Below are 18,708 nucleotides of genomic sequence, written 5' to 3'. Positions count from 1 at the left end.
ACCGGCATCAGATGCCGGCGCCTTGTTCTTCTGGCCTTGGGCCATAAGCTTGTCCACAAACTCATGACCGGTCTCGGCTTGCAAGGGCGGCACGTGCTCGTGGATCTACGAGTTCAAGATAGCTGAGAAAAGATCCGCAAAAGAACAATAATGAAAGAAGTAAAAGAAACCAGAAAAGAAAGGTACCTCGATCAAGGTCAGGTCATCAGAGGAACCGGTTGGTTTCGGCACGGATCTGCCGAGACGCGAGGCTTGGGTCTTGCCCATCTTCAGATCCTTCCAACGGATGTATGGATCCGGATCGACAGAATCAAGCGCACGCTTCACGCAAGGGCCGCGTCGCTCTGCGAGGATGGTGGGGAAGCGGTCCTTGGCCTGAAACAAGTAAAAAGAAAGTTAATCACAGTAAAAGTTTCCGGTAAACCGACCCGAGTTGCGTAATTTCTTACTTCTTGGGTCGGAGGGTTAGTAGTGCTGAGAGGAAGGAGGCCCCATTCCCAGTCAACCGGCATGGCAGTCTGGCAGATCTGCCTAGCCTTGCGGACGACATCCTTCTTGGAGAGGGGAAGGCCGGTGATCTTGGTGAGATCGCTAGGACCATACATCTCGCTCATCCTATGCTGCCGGCGCTTAAGAGGAAGCACCCGGCGCGAGATAAAAGTGCGGATGATATCATCCGAGCAGATGTTAGTCTCCTTCATCAAGTTCGCCATGAAGCGTACCACCCGGTTGGTTTCGATGTGATCCGTCTTCGGGTTGTAGCTCCAGTTGGCTCTGCTGGGCGGCGCCGCGTTGAAGGGCGGCAGATCGATGAGGTTCGCGGGGCCGTTGTTCTTCACGTAGAAGAAGGTCCCTTGCCATTCGCGGCAGGACTCGAGGCCGGAAAATTTGAAGAAAGTGCTCCCTTGGCGGGAGCCGATAATGCAAGACCCGCACTGTACGGGGGGTTTGGGCTTAGGAATTTCCTTGCCCTGAACGGAATTGATCCGCAGAGCAAAGAAGCGGGCAAACGTCTCACGAGTGGGACGAATGCCAATGTAGGCCTCCATGAAGGTGGCAAAGCAGGAAAGATAAAAAATGGCGTTGCCAGGGAGGTGATGAGGTTGGAGTTCATAGAAATCTAAGAACTTCCGGAAAAACGGAGAAGCAGGAAGGCCGAAGCCGCGCTCAAAGTGAGCAAGGAAAACAACGTGTTCACCGGGTTGAAGCACCGGTTCGATCTCGTCGCCAGGAAGCCGGTAGGTTACCCCTTCCGGAATCCTTCGCGACCGGTAAAGCCAGTCAATCTCGTACTCAGTAACGTTGGAGCCCATCTAGGCTCCACGTGTGACAGGGGAAGGGTTTACACCGGAAGCTTGGCTAGAGCTACCGGATTCTCCGTGGCTACCGGAATCGGTATCCATCGAAGCGGAATCGGCGGATCTATCGGAAGATTGCCTACGCCAGCTACCGGAAGAAGAGGCAGAGGAGGAACCAGAGGAAGATTCCTCGCTAGACATTGGTTAGGAGGCAGAAAAACAGAAATCCCATAGTTGGCCCCCGCGCGAAGATCTACGAGTAAGAGGAAAATCAAAGAAAAAGAGGAAATAAAAACACTGTCGACCCAAGATCTAGAAAACGAGCAAAGGGCAAGCAAACTGAGATTGGAACTAACCTGAGGCGGCGCGGTCGCTGGGGAAGACGTTCACCGGCGAAGCAACAGGCCTGCGGTCACCGAGGAGCTCCGACGACGGCGAAGCGGAGAACGGCGCGAAGAAACGTGAATGCAGCGGTCGCAGTGGAGGCGCTGCGAGGGATTTCCGCACGGCGAAGTCCGGCGAAGGAGCGGCGCAAGTTCGCCGGGCGGCAGAGCTCGAGCGAACGACGGCGAACGGAGAGCGGCGGAGGCGCAGAGAGCGAGGAGCACTGTGCGCAAAGAGTGGGGAATGCGAGAAGAGGAAGAAGAGGCGACGGTTCCACCTTATAAAGGAGAGAGAAGATGGGCCGAAAACCGCTGGGCCGCGGCGGTTCGCACCGCGGGCCGCGACGGTTCGCACCACGGGCCGCCACGTGGCGAGGAGGTACACGCGAAAAAATGAAAAGGCACACGGAGGCGCACGCGGATCCGAAGCGGCGAGTGGGATCCGCTGAGGAGCATTTAATACACGCGCGGGAGTCGAAGCGAAGTGACCTCTGACACTGGCGCGCCAATTAACAGTGCGCATGTCACTGACAAGCGCGGGGCCCGAGATATTCTCGACTTCGTCGAGGAGAGAGTAAATGCGAAAGATACCGGAGAAATAAGATGCCGGGGAATACCTCGCAGAGAGAGAAAGCGTAAGTCCGGGAAAAGATGCCGGATCCAAGTTCAACGCCGGAAGGATTAAACCGGTATCCTAAAAGCATGAGAACCTGGCATGGTCTGTAGGATAGAATCCGACAGACTATACCAGCTTCGGGGACTAATGTTGGGGGGATGACCCCCGGTATGCCAAAGGCATGCCAAACCGGATAGTTTGAGCCATCAAGATACCGGTTTAATATTCTTACCGGAGCACGAAGATAAGAATTTGGCTAAGTGAAGCTAAGCCGGTATCCCCAAGAGGGGTATACCGGAACCGGATAAAGAAGATACCGGAAAGAAGGGCCTGTCGGCAAGACTGGTCAAAGATTCTCTTCAGAGCTAGAAGACAAGGATGAGCTAAGCAAAGTGATTTTAATCGGAGCCCTGGCGCCAAAGAGAGGGGTGACGCTGAAAGAAGCCGGAGAACGTCAGCGTCCCTGATTAAAGAAGACCCCGGCGTCATCCATGATTAAAGTAGCTTTGTAAAGTAGTTTGTCCAGTCAAAGATGTCATTAGGGTTTCTTGCTATGTAAGCCACCCTCTCCCCTATATAAGGAGAGGGGGCACAGCCTCTTACGGGCGCGGGCAGATAGAGAGATTAGACGATAGACTTGTATCCAAGAACCTGTAACCATGTTGAGATCAATGAAGCTAGCGATCTAGAGCAGAGTTCTTCCTCTTGTCTCTCTTCTTACATACCGGCCTTTGGTTGTGTTCTTGAGGAAAGCATCCGGAAGTTCGTCCCATCTAGTCGCAAACCCTCCCCCGAATCCTCTAGCGCCCATTCGGCCCCAACTTAAGCCATCCCATGGCATCTGCTCGTTCGCCACGACGACACTCTTTTATCTGTTTATTACTGGCAGCTTGGGGTTGCCAGTCTGAACTATTCCTTTTGTATGTTCCAACGCATAAGATCTTCTGGAAAGTGTTGAACTGGAATATTAGGGTCTTAATTAATGATCCAGACAAGTATACTTTTATTTTCAATAAAATTCATGAGAGTGGTTGTCATGTTATTTGTTTCCAATAGTCCAAAAAAGAGCATGTGGATATCACTTTCATTAAGCAATTTCGCCTTAGGTAGGAATTTTGATTCTTTTACTTTTATTCCATCAGTTCGCAAATCTGGTGGGATTATCACTATTTAGGATAGCTCTGCTTTTTCTGGAATAGAGGTTTTTCAAAACGGTTATGCTCTTTCTGTTGAGCTTTATGCAACAAACTCAGATACCTATTGGACATTGACCAACATCTATGCCCCCTGTGTTGATAGTGAACAGTTACAGCTCCTCCAGTGACTCCACAATATTCATATCCCAGCTGATGAGAATTATATGATGGTTGGGGATTTCAACCTCATTAGGTCCCCACAAGATAGAATTATATGATAGTGAAATGTTAATGAGATGCTTTTGTTTAATGAGGCTATCAGTCAGCTGGGTCTGGTTGACATTTCTCTCAGAGGAAGAAAATATACATGGAGCAACATGCCATCCGCGACAGGTACGCCGGGCCAACAAGGGGATGCGCCGCGGCGACGAGGGCCAAGGCAGCTCCCGCGGCGAGGCCGGGCGCGGAGGCTGGCGACCACCAAGGAAGTAAGGGCCAAACCATCTACGCAGACGGCGAGGCGGGGCCGATCTAGTTTAGCTTAGTTTAGTTTTAATTATGTTTAAAATATAATGAAAATGTCTCATACCTATGCTAAGAAAAAATCTCATTTCCCCACTGACTTGCGCTTAATCCACACGTGTCCGCACTGCCGCAAACCCGACCTAATTTTGAGCAGGGTTTGCTCCAAAATGGACGCGTTTGGCTCGCGCATTTTGTTCTCTCTCAGAGATAGCATTAGATAAGTATGTGCAATTTTTGAGTCCTAAAAAAAATCATTGAAACATAGTAATAATATGCAATCTATTTTCAAAAATCTCATTGCGACTAGTCCAAAGATGAATAAATGATTTGAGAAATATTTTTAAAATATTTTTTGAATGTTGAATTTAATCGTGGAGTTTCTGACCATTGAAAAGCGTGCTGTCCACTTGCCAAACGTAAAATATCCTAAACGTAGTTTCTTTGAGAATGCGATTTTTTGTTGCGAAAAATACATCGATCAATTAAATTATATTTGATGATTCCAAGTCTCATCGGGTCAAAGCCAGAACTTCTGATCAGTACCGGAAAAGTCAAATCTGCTTCTTCTCTCGAAAGAAACAGCAACGTAACCGTTCCGATATGTGTCAAAAAAAAAAACGTAACCGTTCCGATAAAAAGAAATAATAACGGAAACCGATCGAATCTGTTTCTGTTTCTGTTTCGGCACACGCGAACTCGAGGAATCAATAAATCACCTGGAATTGATGTCACCTAGACGCGAAAAAGAATCGATCGATTCATGGCGACGTCTTGGTCCGAACTCCCACATGAGGTCTTGGGGCTATTCGCCGCCCGCCTCCCGTTCCCCAACGACCGCGCTCGCTTCCGGCTGGTGTGCCGCTCGTGACGCTCGGCTCTACGCCAACACCATGTCCAAACACAGCAGTTGGTCTTCAACCTAGTAGAAGGCCGTTTTATGACTCCATCCGGCGGCTGCTCGCATCCCCTGCCGTCCTTCCCTCCCAACGCAAGCTGCATAGGTTCTACCGACGACTGGCTCGCCCTCCGCACCGACGATGGCAATGGAAGCCACCACTATTCCTTGTACAATCCCTTCTCAAAGGCAACGGTTCAGCTCCCCGTGCTAGACACCATCATCGACAAGTCCCACAAAGTCCGCAAGGTGCTCGTGCGATCTACCGAGGATGCCTTGATCGTAGCCATCATGACAAACAGTCTCAAATGTCCTTTCATCTTAATCCGCGGAGGAAACACTGCATGGTTGCCCGAGTCATGGGAACTTGTGTACGGCTACATCATCGACATTGCCTTCCTCGAAGGCAAGCTCTATGCGATCACCCAGGACGAGGACCTCTTTCCGATTGACATTGGCTTGGACGATGAAGGTAAGCTCATGGTTGCCAATGGCGGCCGCACCATAAGGCAGCCACCAAGTTACAATGGTTACCATGGGTGGAGCGAATATGAGGATGTCGATGTAGATGTGGAGGAGGGAGCTGCATTATTAGATGACGATGCATCATCGACAATAGACGAGGAGGATCATGGTGATGACGAGGAAGGGGGCACAGGGGCATCATATGAGGATAAGAAGGAAGGCGAAGCGACAACCTTGGAGAACAAACCTATGACTGATGATGATGATGATAAGAAGGAAGATGAAGCGACCACCTTGGAGAACAAACCCATGACTTATGATGATGATGATGATTACTATTATGATGATGATTATGATGATGACGATGACGAGTGGAAGGACGAAGAGGAAGCATGCGAAGAGAACGTCGAAAATCTACCAGATGGCTTCGATTCTGCTTACGAAGTCGGACACCACGGGAACATGGTTCTCGTCATCACTGTCCGCTACCTTATTGAGTCATGCGGGAAATTACTGATGGTGAGACAATACGTGCAATTACTTGGTCCGGCCACGCAGTTCACTTGCCGAGTAGAGGCTTTTGAGGCGAGCACAGACGCATGGGTCCCCATGACAAATGGCCTAGGTGGCGGTCATGCTCTCTTCCTCAGCACGCGCTTCTCAAAGTCTGTTCCGGCACCATGTGGAGAAATAGAGGAGAACACTATCCATTTTGCCAACACCGGCGAGGTGTTCAACATGAGATCCCAGACTTGTAGCCCAACACGGTGGGCAATACCCATCCCTTTTGCGACTTGGGTCTTTCCTCCGGACTTGGTGGTCTAACATGATACTGTAGAAGAAGACATTTTCCAACCGGATGTTCACTTCAGCTAGTTAGACGAGCCCTAATATTTTTATATTTTCAGACGTTGCCTCGTATGATTAAACTGGTTTGAATGAATGTAACTGGTCATTATATGAAAGTTTTCATTTTTGGAGAATTATTATGTGACAGCTTGATAGCGTAAAGAGCATTGTGTTTCTGAACATAGTAGAAAGTCGTATCCGCGCAGCAAAAACGGCTTTGGGATAGATACGTATTATAGCAGAGTAGACGACGCTGTCTCCGGGCGTCCAGGCCTCTCAGCTTTGTTTCTTCCCTTTCTTCCCGTGTTCCTCTCGCAACCCCACCGCGCGCGACCCCCCTCTCCGATCATCCCTGCCCAGTTACCGCCGCCGCCGCCGCCGCCACACTCCGTCGCGGCCTCCCCGTCCGGTCCACGGCCGCCGCCGCCGTCGGCGAACAGCATGGCCCTCTCCGCCGGCGATGTGCCGGCCATGTACACGGTCCTCGCCAACTCGCTCAGCGCCGACGAGGCGACGCGGCGGCCGGCGGAGGCGGCGCTCGCGCAGTGCGAGGTCCGCCCCGGCTTCTGCTCCTGCCTCCTGGTAAGCCCCCCTCCCATGTCCGCCCGCCCTCCCCCCCATTCGCCTCGCTGGGGACGGGGGCTCTAGGGCTTTGCCCCGATCTGCGAGGCAATTGGGGGAGGTCCGAGCGAGCTGACCCGCTGATCTGGTGACTCTGCAGGAGATCATCTCCGCGAGGGGCTTGTCCTGCCGCGAGGACGTGCGGCTGCTCGCCACCGTTTATTTTAAGAACAGCATCAACCGATACTGGCGGACTCGCCGCGATTCCTAGTGAGCCCCCATCCAGTTCCGTTGGTTAATTATTATGATTCATCGAGTGTTTTTGCTCACACTAATGACAATGTGCGTTCGAATATATCATACTGTGATTGAGGCTCTGCCTAAGCTTCTTGCTGTCAACATGGTGGTGTTAGAATAGTTTTATTGGTTTAATGTCTGATGCCATTTTCCTAGAGCCACCGATAACCCTAACTGATACTATGGAGGATCTACTACCAGATTAATTTTGTTCTAGATGACCTCTCCATGGAGTAAATACGCTTGTAGATTGTTTTATGATCCTAGCTCAGCACTTCCGAAGTACAATTTCTGCTGTTACTGTTCAATTGATAATGTAAGGCTGCAAGTGTGAGCAGTATAATCACTTGCCAACTTGTCAACAAACTCTGACATCTCGCTTACCAGTTTCCATTTCCCGTTGTAGTGGAATTAGCAACGAGGAGAAGGACCACCTTCGCAAAAATCTCTTGCTGAACATACGAGAGGAGAATAACCAGGTGCAGACTAGATGACACTTGTATATGCAACCTTACGATATTAAACCGATATCATGTGTTTTGATGCTAGTATGTTATCTCAATGTTGTAATCTAGATTGCGCTTCAGCTAGCCGTACTAATCTCCAAGATTGCACGTTTGGATTACCCAAAAGATTGGTAAGCATTTGCAGCACAGCTGTTGTCAACTATCTTCGAGATTCAGATGGGTCAAGTTGTTGCTCACAATCTTTTCATTCAGGCGGGACCTTTTCTCTGTGTTGGCGCAACAATTGCAGTCAGCTGATGTTCTTGCTTCACATCGTGTGTTTATGGTCTTGTTTCGAACTTTAAAGGAGTTGTCAACTAAACGGCTTGCTGTGGACCAGAGGAATTATGCTGAGGTATTTGATTTTGAAAAAACTACTTATCCTTATATAAGTAGTTATCACTACTCAGATGTGTTTGATTTCATGTTTTTCCCATTATTAGTTTGGTATAGTGTTAGCTAATTGGCCCATAGTGCATCATCATACACAGGCACACACCATTAGCAGATGTGTATTAACGCCGCTATTTCTTTTAAATTCAAGCACGTTAAGTCATCTCAAGTGCTGAGCCAGAGGATCATTATAATGTGAACCTTTCTCTGTTCGTGAACCAAGGTTTTTGAGTGGTTGTATACTCGCCAAGTCGTTTTCCCAAAATCAGGGCGACTCGCGACTGTACATCGACTTTTGTCAACTAATCGCTGAGTCGCAGGGGCGACTCATTTTGACTCAACGACTCAAAAACCTTGTTGTGAACTGATGAGGAGACATGCCATCCATAGCATTTCTGTACTCTTTTCTCAGAGCTTGAATTTATACAGCTTGCTTTTTACCTTTTGCAAATCTTATTGACTATGAACAAGAATTCCTTAACATACTACTGATTGTAAAGTGAGTATTATGTTTTAATACATTTCGTGACTTATGCAGATTACTAGCCACTTGTTTGAATACACCTGGAACCTTTGGAAGAGCGACGTGCAGACTATATTGCAAAATCTTTCTATGCTCTCTCAGAGGAATGACATAGATTCCATTTTGGAGCAATCAAACGATCTAATTTTGATATGCGACCGTTGGTTGCTTTGTTTAAAGATCATCCGGCAACTCATTTTTTCAGGTTACCCAAGTGATTCAACAACAGCGCAGGTAATCAGCTTTACTGTTAAGCCCATTCATATACCGTTATTTGATCTTCATCAACTGGTCTAGAAATCAAAAGCCGTGATTAGCTACTCGAATTTGCAGGAAGTCTGGCAGGTCAGGGAAGTATGTCCAACAGTTTTGACTGCCATTCAATCCCTTCTTCCTTATTGTAAGTTTTGTTTTCTCTTGTAATCTTGATTGTGTTGATCTAATAAACAGAAGCTGTTCTGACTTTACCGAATCGATAGTGATCCATTATATGTTTAGCGTTCAAAGTATTAACTGCATTGCTAAAATTCGAGCTTATCTTTTTGTCGTCCTGCCTCTTTATTTGATCTGGTCATTAAATCTCACAGCAAGAAGCTGGAACTGTTATTGAACTATCCCTTTTGCTATCCAGAAACCAGAATATTTGGAGAACATAGCAATCTTGTTGATATAAGTGCCCCTGTTTATATCTGCTTATGGAATTAAACCTTTGTTTGAATCTTCCTCTCTGATATTAGTTTGTCTGACCTGTCAAGTGTGGCATGCTGATTGATTTAAGTTTATTTCTCTTTGTAAAATTATTCCTTACTGCATTTTACTTGACAGACTCGTCCTTTAAAGATAAGCAAGCTAAACTATGGGAATTTGCAAAAAGGGCATGCACTAAGTTGATGAAAGTCCTTGTCACCTTACAAGGCAGACATCCATATTCTTTCGTACACCAAACTGTGCTTCCTGCTACAGTCGATTTCTGTCTGAATATGATCACAAATCCCGAACAGGCTGGCACATCATTTGAGGAATTTCTCATACAATGCATGGTTTTGGTAAAATCAGTATCAGAGTGCAAAGAGTACAAACCAAGTCCCACAGGTCGCGTCATCGATGAAAGTGCACAACCTTTAAGCCTGGAGCAAAGGAAGAAAAACTTTGCAGCAGTGGCTAATGACATGCTGAAGATTGTTTTGCCTGGTGATCGAGTTGTGTTGCTGTGCAACATTTTAATAAGGAGGTAATGTTCCGAGTAAAAAATGCATGTTTAATCTTGTCTGCAAGTCCACTGGACTATTGCAATATTAGTAGGTCGCATGTTTTGATCTTTGACAAACATCAACTTAGACAGATCAAGTTTGTGTAAGTTAGGTGATGACTTAAGTCAACTTTTGACTAAGCACAGATGCGTTAATGCTGGCTGAGTACATCTTTTTGTCAGTGATATTCTGCAGGGGAAAATAAATCAAAATCCTTGATGAGCCGTGCATTGAAGAATTGCAAAAAATAGATTAGGCAGGAGCGGTTGGTCTTTCGTGATTAGATAACAACAACTAGGCCTTTTGTCCCAATCAAGTTGGGGTAGGCTAGATATGAAACCCAACAGAAACATAAGAAACCAAATTTCATGATTAGTTAAGCATATGGAATTTTCGTATCAGTTGACCCGCTGAAGTAACTGCCTTATGACAGTTCCATATAAGGAAAAATAACATGAAAATGTATTTTCTGATGCTAGTTCGCCTTTATAAATGTTATAAACGTATAATGGTACATAGAAGTGTCTCTGTGAGCTAGAAAACACTTTATTTCTGCACCAAAAGCATTTAATATGACATTCTTGGTGGATCCCTTCAAGTACTGTGGAGCACTACAGTATAACCTAATAAAATATGGTATGATTGGTGTTTGGTGTCTAAAATTTGTTATATGCACGCTATATGTACATGCAAATTCCTGATACTGGGGGATTGTTTTGTAGTATTTATGTGTTTACATATTTGTTTCGGTTTTTGCCAGTCTTTTAGGATTCAGAAACTTACCGATTATTATGCAGGTACTTTATTTATACAGCAAAAGATTTGGAGGAATGGTCAGCGAGTCCTGAATCCTTTCATCATGAGCAGAATTTGGTCCAGTGGACTGAGAAACAACGGCCATGTGCTGAAGCCCTCTTCATTGTCATCTTTGAAAAGTACCGAGAGGTATGTACATTATAACATTCTTTATGCGGACCTGTGAGTCTTTCCAATATTCCAATGCTTACATGATCACGTGTTTCCTCAGCTACTAGCTCCAGTTGTTGTTTCTATTCTTCGTGAAGCCATGTCTGTTTCTCCACCGCTAGAAACAGATGTTACGGCAGGAATGCTTTTAAAGGATGCTGCTTATACAGCTGCTGGGCATGTGTATTATGAACTTTCAAATTACCTCAGTTTTAATGAATGGTACGTCGAAGACCAACATTATTTCTGTATTTACTTGCAAAAGGTTGGGTGTGACTGCTGTAACCAGTCTGTGCTGATCTTTGTAATGGTGCACATTATTTGGTGAAAACTTGATCAGTCTTTAGAACAGCTGTTCGCAATGCTTGTAGACGTCACATTTGCATGTTCTTATGCGTTATGTACTTCAGACCTTTCTTGGGTTTTCTTCCTCTTTTAATATACACATGCAGTTGACTATACATTGATTTCCTTTCGATGGCACAACGAAGTTTCGTTGCAAAATTAATAGGTAGAATTATTCTTCACTACCTTTCCTTACCTTTTCTCGTTCCTACAGGTTCCATGGGTCTCTATCTGTAGAAGTCTCAAATGGCCATCCCAATATGCGTATCATTCGTCGAAAAGTTGCATTGCTACTCGGGCAATGGATTTCTGAGGTTCACTCTATCACTATATTAGAAAAGCAAAATACTTGTGTCAATAGTTTCACTTGACGGTCTGTAGATTCCCCACATCGGCAGCTTCTGATAATTTTAACTGCAACTTTGCAGATCAAGGGTGACACACGGAAATTAGTCTACCATGCTTTGGTTGCATTGCTGCAGGATAATGACATAGCTGTCAGGGTAAGTTTTGTGTTTACGATTCATCGAGGGTTATTCTACTTCGTTTAACGACGTGTTCATTCTGTTCTAATTTCAGCTAGCAGCATGCTCTTCTCTGTGTTATCTTTTCCAAGAATCTAGCTTTTCAGAACTTGATTTGTTTGAATGTCTTCCGACATGTTGGACAATGTGTTTCAAGTTGACAGAAGATGTCCAAGAATTTGATTCCAAGGTTTGGATTCTGTAGTACATCTGTTGTTCCCTTCAGTTTTATTTATGCTAGGGCCCTAAATGGGTCACTGACCCACTGTACCGTTTTGACTATCATCATCATGTTACTGCTTACTAGTCAATCCAATGCCTGGTAAATTTATGTCCTTTTAAGTATTTTTCTTGTGTTTTTGTGTAGGTGCAAGTGTTGAATTTCATCTCAGTTCTTCTTGAACATGTAGGAGACAAGGTTATTCCATTTGCAAGTCAGCTATCACATTTTTTTCAGAAGGTATAGCTCAGGCATTTTGATCTGAATATGTGATATCCCATATTCCTGTTGTCTTGTACTCCATTAATGGACTGACAACAAGAGCGCAAACTCATGTTATGAGCTGAGCTGCTTGTGCAGTTTATGCTTCATATTGCATCATTTGCTGAATCTTACATCAGGAGGGAGATAAATTAGTCTTGTCAAGCAATAGGGTTATTCAGTTTACCTTTACAATTTCAACTTTCATTGCTGACTATCACCGCATAGGGTTGTTCAGTTTACCTTTACTTTCAATAGTCTTGTTTAATTGGAATGTCCTCATGGAATAATCTTAAGAACATCACCGCACTTCCATTTTATTATATGTGCTCTACTGTTAAGATAGTATCTAGTAGCTGGTAAGCAAGTCAACGCCTGTTCTTTTGTTTACTTTAAGACAGAAATAAAAGTAGCATAATATCAACTTTAGTCTTAGTGGATGAGTTTATCAGTACATGCGTGAACTATGCGTATTTTTGTTTGTGCTGTAGCAGTTATTCTAATTTCGATTTTTTTTCCCAGATCTGGGATGAATCTGCAGGTGAAAGTTTGCTACAGATTCAACTGCTAGCAGCACTTAAAACTTTTGTTTCTTCTCTTGGATTCCAGTCGCCTCTTTCTTATCACATGCTCATGCCTATACTGCAAAGTGGTATAAACGTTGATAGCCCTGATGCTCTTAATCTTCTCGAGGACAGTGTTCTGGTAAGTAGTTCTTAACCATGTCCACACCGATGAGCATGCATGTCTGAAGATTATCTAACGTTGATTCATAATGCAGTTGTGGGAAGCAACCCTTTCGAATGCCCCATCTATTGTATCTCAACTGCTGGATTTATTCCCTTATCTTGTGGGTATCGTGAATAGAGGCTTCGAGCACCTGGAGGTTAGAATACACACTCATCCACACCCCAAAACAGAAGGGAAACATTTTTGCTCACATATAATAGAAGTGTCTTCTTAGGCATTGATGCAGTCCAAAACGTAACTTTGAGCGCCAGTTTCTTTCTTAATATGTAATGCAGAATATCATATTATTGTGAAATTATTTTTGAGACAAAACTACCTTTCTGTGTAATGATCTAGTTATTAATTGTGCTGCTGGTTAGAGTTGACATAGTTTGGCCTTCTACGATGACACTGGAATGAGTATTGTTGTAATTAGTCTGATTTGGAATGTCATAGGTAGCAGCATAAAGTAAACCTACCCCATGTCATTTGTATTGTTTCCTTATACTGCATGCAGCATGCCACGTTTAGTGATTTGGAAGGTTTATTTTGTTGACCTCTTGAAGGATATTTGAATGATGTAGGTTGCAGTCAACATTATCGAGGATTACACAATTTTTGGTGGATCAGAATTTTTGAAAAGCCATGGTTCAAGTTTGGCGAATGTTCTTGATAGTATTGTTGGAAATGTTAATGACAAAGGACTTGTCACCACACTTCCAGTCATTGATCTTCTTGTTCAGGTTATTATTTTTCATTTTTAAAGCAACTTGACTTTGTGCAGAAGTTTACTTGATGTTTCTAGCTATGAATTTGTAGCAATGTTGACAATCATCTCAGCAAAATGTCCGGAAACCTAGTTTTTACCAGTTGGAAGCATGAACTCTGTTCTCCCTGAATTGTAGCATCAGTGTTAAGGTGTAAATCCTCTGTGAACTATTTAGTGACCATATTATATGTGGAGGTTCGGTCATAGTACTGTGTAATGGAGCTATAGATGCATGTTTCTTTTTTTTTATGTCAAATTGTCAACTCGTTACAGTAAGGAGTTAGTTTAGTTTTTCCTCCCACTTTTTTGTATTAATGTAATTGGAGCTTTTGGGTGCAGCTGTTTCCCCAGGAAGCTCCACCATTGATATCCAGCGTTCTTCAGGTATGCTCAGATGACTTTGCATTCGCTTCTGTTTTTTTTTTTTCGTCATCCTGACTTTTTCTATTCATGTCAACCTCTAGAAACTTATCTTCATATCTTTGAGTCGAGATGATGAGCATAACCCTTCAAGGACAACCGTGCGTGCATCCTCTGGAGCAATTATTGCTAGGCTTTTGGTGATGAATACAAATTTTTCGGCGCAGCTATTATCAGAGCCTGCCCTTTTGGCAAACATTCAACAGTCAGGGATATCTGTAAAGAATAATCTGCTACTCTCTTTGGTTGATATGTGGATGGACAAGGTACATTCTGCAGCATTTCCCTCTTAATTGGACTGAGATACACATGCCAGTAAATACATGCTTTCCTCATGGTTCAAGCGGCTAATGATGTACCTCCTCCGTTCTCTAATATACGATGTTTTGGCAAGCTAAATTAGCTTACCAAAATGTCTTATATTAAGGGAACATAGGAGTAGTTTATTATGCTGTCACTGTTTGATTTAGACGAGTGTTTACAATGATATGCTGTGATTATAGTCAAACTCACTAAATCGGTAAATCTGCTCTTTGTTCAGTGCTAAATCTTACCAGGTGATACTGACTTAAGACATGTTTTTACCAAAATATGATGTGCATATGATCAAACTCACTAAATCAGTATATATGTTGTTGGTTTGGCGCTTAACCTTGCTGGGTGATATTTTGAATATGGTTGCATTGTCAATGGAAACTTTTAATATAGTTCAGATAATGTGCCCTACTGACAGGATTAATAAGTGTTCAATATCAGCCTCAGTTTAATGGTCTTAATATGTTTCAGAAGCTGCCATACACTTTTAAATTCTCGAAGTTCCCAGTGGTTTATGCGTTGCTGTTTTTAACAAGCACTATATCATTGGACAGGTGGATGATGCAACTGTTATACAGCAGAAGGAATATGCAATGGCTCTTTCTGTAGTTTTGACCTTGCAGATACCTCAAGTCATTGACAAACTTGATGAAATATTAAGGTAAGATTTTTCTTGGGATGATAACTGAAACTTAAAAAATGTCCTGTTGGCTGGTAGTTTTGTACTCATTAGTTATATGGTTTTGTGCAGTGTTTGCACTACTGTTATAATTGGGGGCCGTGAAGTAAAGACTGATGATGATACTAGGTGTTGTATTGTACTTCTACTATACTAATATGACTTATCGCTCTTTTATTTCAATTAAATCTTGAAGGTCTCTCTTATTTCTATGCATAATGTTTCCAACAACAATCTGCAGTGGCGATATCACAAGCTCTTCTTGGATTGGCAATGATAATTCAGGTTACTCTAGCAAATTCTTGAAAAAGCGACAAGTAAGTTGTGTTTTTTATTTCTCTTTTCTGAGTATTTGGATATTAGACACTTTCTCTGACAATTCTCTTGATCAGGCAAAGGATTTAGATCCGATCAAACAAGCTTCGCTAGAGAACATGCTAAGAGAGAACTTGAAGGCATGTGCAGCTCACCTCGGGGATGCACCTTTCAATGCTGCCATCAGCAGGATCCATCCAGCAGCATTTGCTCAGTTGCAGCAGGCCCTGAATAGTGCATGAGATGTACATATCTCCTAATTGATTCTTTGCTGTTCTTCTGAATACATCGGAAGAACAAACGGCGCACCATGAGCCACCATTGCTTGGAGTTCATGGTGATCCCAACGCACCATGTAATTACCTCAGCACTGAACACAATCATTAAGCCGCATGCTGTGATGGATTTAACATTCCCTTTCCTTTTCAGGTGCTGCCATTCCATGCGCTGCTTTCCAAGTCCTGTGATTTTCTGTCGAAGATGACACCAATTCATCGTGTAGGTGTAGAGTGGTGACTAACATGTGAATAGGGAGAGGTGTGATGCAGCTTTTCAGTTGTTCCCAGGTTTACGGTTGATGGTCATGTTTTTCTGCATGTTAGGTGTGTGTGGTTTGACCACTCTAAAAGGTTGTTGGGAGTTCTTGGCAGCATTATTGGGGGCAATTTCACAATATTTTTGGTATCTGTTGGGGGTCAATTCTGTTTGTCTTTGGGTTGGCAGAGGTTTTGAATCTGTACTTCCCAGGCGGCTGACTTTACCAGGAGCAGAGTTCGGCAGAGGTTTCTGAATGTAATTCTTTGTTCGAGAACAAATTGTGATAGCGAATTGTTCTGAAACAGAATTTTGCTTGCGCACCAATATTTATACTTCCTGGGATCACGTACTGAACGGTACACCATTGCATTTGTCGTAGACAGTTGTGGAATGTGTTATTGGTTTCGTAATGGAAATTACAGACTTGTGTGCCGGTACTTTTCTACTGTGTACTGTCGTATGTCTCACTGTAACTCCGAGAATATAAGACTGCACATAAAACTACACAAGCTCGTGTGTAAATTGTAATGAAACATCTCTGGAAAAACTTAAAACGGAGGTAGAGCTACACGTAGCCCTTTATATTTAAACACTCAAAATTTGTACTAGCCCTTTATTATATTCAAACACTCAAAATTTGTACTCCCTCTGATTCGTATTAGTTTATTCTAGTATAGATGTATCTAGATACATTTTAGTTCTAGATACATCCATATCAATGGCAAGTTTCAAGACTATAAAATCAGAAACAAAAGTTTAGATGTAGCCAATGATATGTGCTACAATGGTGTAAAATCTCAATATAAAGTACTTTATTCTAGGCTACACAAAAATAAGGAAATTTGACAAATTTTATAGTGAATAGTGCACGTTTCAAGACTATAAAATTCGTTAGATTTTATCAATTTAGTGTAGCCTAGAATACAAATTAGTTTGCATTGAAATTTTACACCATTGTACCATACATAACTGGCCACCTCAAAAAATTTGTTTCGAATTTTTTTGAAACTTCAAAATATGATCTCTGAGTGTTTAAATATAAAGAGCAACGTGTAGCTCAGCCTTCAAAACGCCACAGAACATCTATAGCTCTTTTCAAACTGAAGAGTATCCTATATGAAAAGGCTTCACGATCCAGCTTGATTGAGAGCTCAATTCAGTGTTGATTATTAGCACCAATCGTGCATGATCCCTTGCGTTTTGGAGACGAGCAACAATAATCCCGTTACAAACGAACTCTAGCAGCCGGATCAAGCAAGGGACGAGACGCGCGCCGTCAAAAAGCTTTTATCTATCTACACGTAGGCTGCCTGATCATGGCGTCGGCCGGTGTGCATCTATCTCTCTTGTACTCTTGTGTTAGCTGTTACAATCTTCATCGGAGAGGGCGTTGCAGCTGGATGACAAGGACGCTGATGTCGTCGGTGGATCCCCTCGCCGCCGCCATCTCGACGAGCCGGCGGCACGCGGCGGGCAGACCACCGGAGCATGCTGCGGCCACGTCGACGGCCTCCTGGTTGCCCACCTTGTCCCACAGCCCGTCGGAGGCGAGGATGAGCAGGTCGCACCGCTCGTCGACGTCCACCGTGGCCGTCTCCGGCTCCGCCACCACCCACGGCTTGAGGTGCTTGTCGCCGATGCCCCGCGTGACCGCCAGCGAGCCCTGCACCCGCCACACGCCGCGGCAGTTGAGCACCAGCCCGCCCCGCAGCGCCTCGATCCGGTCCCGCTCGTCCCGCCGCGACGCGCGGTGGTCCTCCGTGAGCGCCTCCGCCCTGCCGCCGCGGCTCAGCACGGCGCGGCAGTCCCCGGCGCCGGACACCACCAGCTGCCGCCGCCGCCCGTTGTCGCCCTCGCGGAGCAGCGCCGTCACGCAGCACGCTCCGCCGCTGGGGCCCTCCGCGCCCGCGTCGGCGGAGAACTCCTCGTCGGTGCGCAGGTACGCCCGCCTCGCCGCCTCCTCCACACCTCCCCCTCGCTTGAGCTCCTCCGCCATGATCCGGGCCATGTTCCCCGCGGCGAACTCCGCCGCGCCCTTCCCGCCGTGGCCGTCGAACACCCCGAACAGCGCCTGCGCGCGGTCCCCGCCGAGCGCGACGGCGGCCACGTGGCGGTCCTCCATCTCGACGCGCTTCCGGCCTTTGCCCTTGCGGCAGTAGGCCGCGAAGCCCTCGCCCTGCTCGGCCACCTCGTCCGCCGTCGCCCCATTCGCCGCAGCGAGCACCGGCGGCGGGGCGGGGACTGCGACGGGGACGAGGAGAGGCGCCGGGCGGCGGCGCTTGAGCGCGGGGGCAGCAGTAGGAGTAGTCGGAGCGGGCGGCTGCGGCTGCGTCTGGGGCTTGGCGCACGGCGGGTCCGGGCGGATGCGCGCGCGGAGGGCGAAGAAGCGGAGCGGTGAGGCCGGGAGGAAGGGGCTGCTGGAGGCGCCGTGGTGGTGGTCCGGCGCGCCGGGGAGGAGCAGGCGGGACGGGGAGAAGACCGGGGAGCCCGGTGCCACCGCGCAAGACATGTGCGCCGGCCGCCTTCCTCCTCCTCCTTGCTCTGCTCACTCCGCTCGCGCGCTCGCTGCTGACGTGAGCTTGCCTGGCTTTGGCTTGCTAGCTAGCTAGGTATGGAGCTGAACTTCTTCTTCCTCCGTCTGCGCCATGGGGGCTCCATTTGTAGGCTCGGTTCGGCCGGACATGACGGCGACGGCGCGCGTCTCGTCTCGCCGAACAATTCACGGGTCAAAGGTCGATGGCGACAGGGTGAGAGATCGGGGCAACCTTCCTGCCGGCTACTGACTCCACGCGGCAATTTACAACCAATATCATTTCTGTAGTTTTTTTCCTTTAGGAATGCCTAGCCACATAAACTCTGCCACGTGCCCTCCCACGTGTAACCGTCCGAGTGGCTGTCACGGCACCACCCGTGCTTCCCGTTGAAGTGTTC

The 18,708-nt window shown here is 45.9% G+C and overlaps 2 protein-coding genes across 2 annotated transcripts; one reads left to right on the top strand and one right to left on the bottom strand.

Moving 5' to 3' along the window:
- The first annotated feature begins 6,438 nt into the window (after positions 1 to 6,438).
- LOC127331361 (uncharacterized) lies at positions 6,439 to 16,101 on the top strand. Its single transcript, XM_051357493.1, has 24 exons — positions 6,439 to 6,749; positions 6,889 to 6,998; positions 7,432 to 7,504; positions 7,601 to 7,662; positions 7,745 to 7,886; positions 8,463 to 8,681; positions 8,781 to 8,847; positions 9,273 to 9,678; positions 10,495 to 10,642; positions 10,725 to 10,885; positions 11,223 to 11,322; positions 11,437 to 11,511; positions 11,588 to 11,722; positions 11,900 to 11,992; positions 12,536 to 12,718; positions 12,795 to 12,899; positions 13,327 to 13,485; positions 13,851 to 13,895; positions 13,976 to 14,197; positions 14,801 to 14,907; positions 14,998 to 15,054; positions 15,167 to 15,242; positions 15,318 to 15,595; positions 15,670 to 16,101. Exons 1-23 carry the CDS (start codon positions 6,609 to 6,611, stop codon positions 15,480 to 15,482), a joined length of 3,051 nt encoding a protein of 1,016 aa, XP_051213453.1. The 5' UTR covers positions 6,439 to 6,608; the 3' UTR covers positions 15,483 to 15,595; positions 15,670 to 16,101.
- Positions 16,102 to 16,920: 819 nt separating this feature from the next.
- LOC127331362 (probable protein phosphatase 2C 32) lies at positions 16,921 to 18,505 on the bottom strand. The gene has a single exon (XM_051357494.2). The coding sequence runs from the start codon at positions 18,284 to 18,286 to the stop codon at positions 17,153 to 17,155; it is 1,134 nt and encodes a 377-aa protein (XP_051213454.1). The 5' UTR covers positions 18,287 to 18,505; the 3' UTR covers positions 16,921 to 17,152.
- Between the last annotated feature and the right edge of the window lie 203 nt (positions 18,506 to 18,708).

Source organism: Lolium perenne, chromosome 2, assembly GCF_019359855.2.
Source record: "Lolium perenne isolate Kyuss_39 chromosome 2, Kyuss_2.0, whole genome shotgun sequence".
Taxonomy (NCBI): domain Eukaryota; kingdom Viridiplantae; phylum Streptophyta; class Magnoliopsida; order Poales; family Poaceae; genus Lolium; species Lolium perenne.
This window is presented reverse-complemented; position numbering and strand designations above follow the sequence as displayed.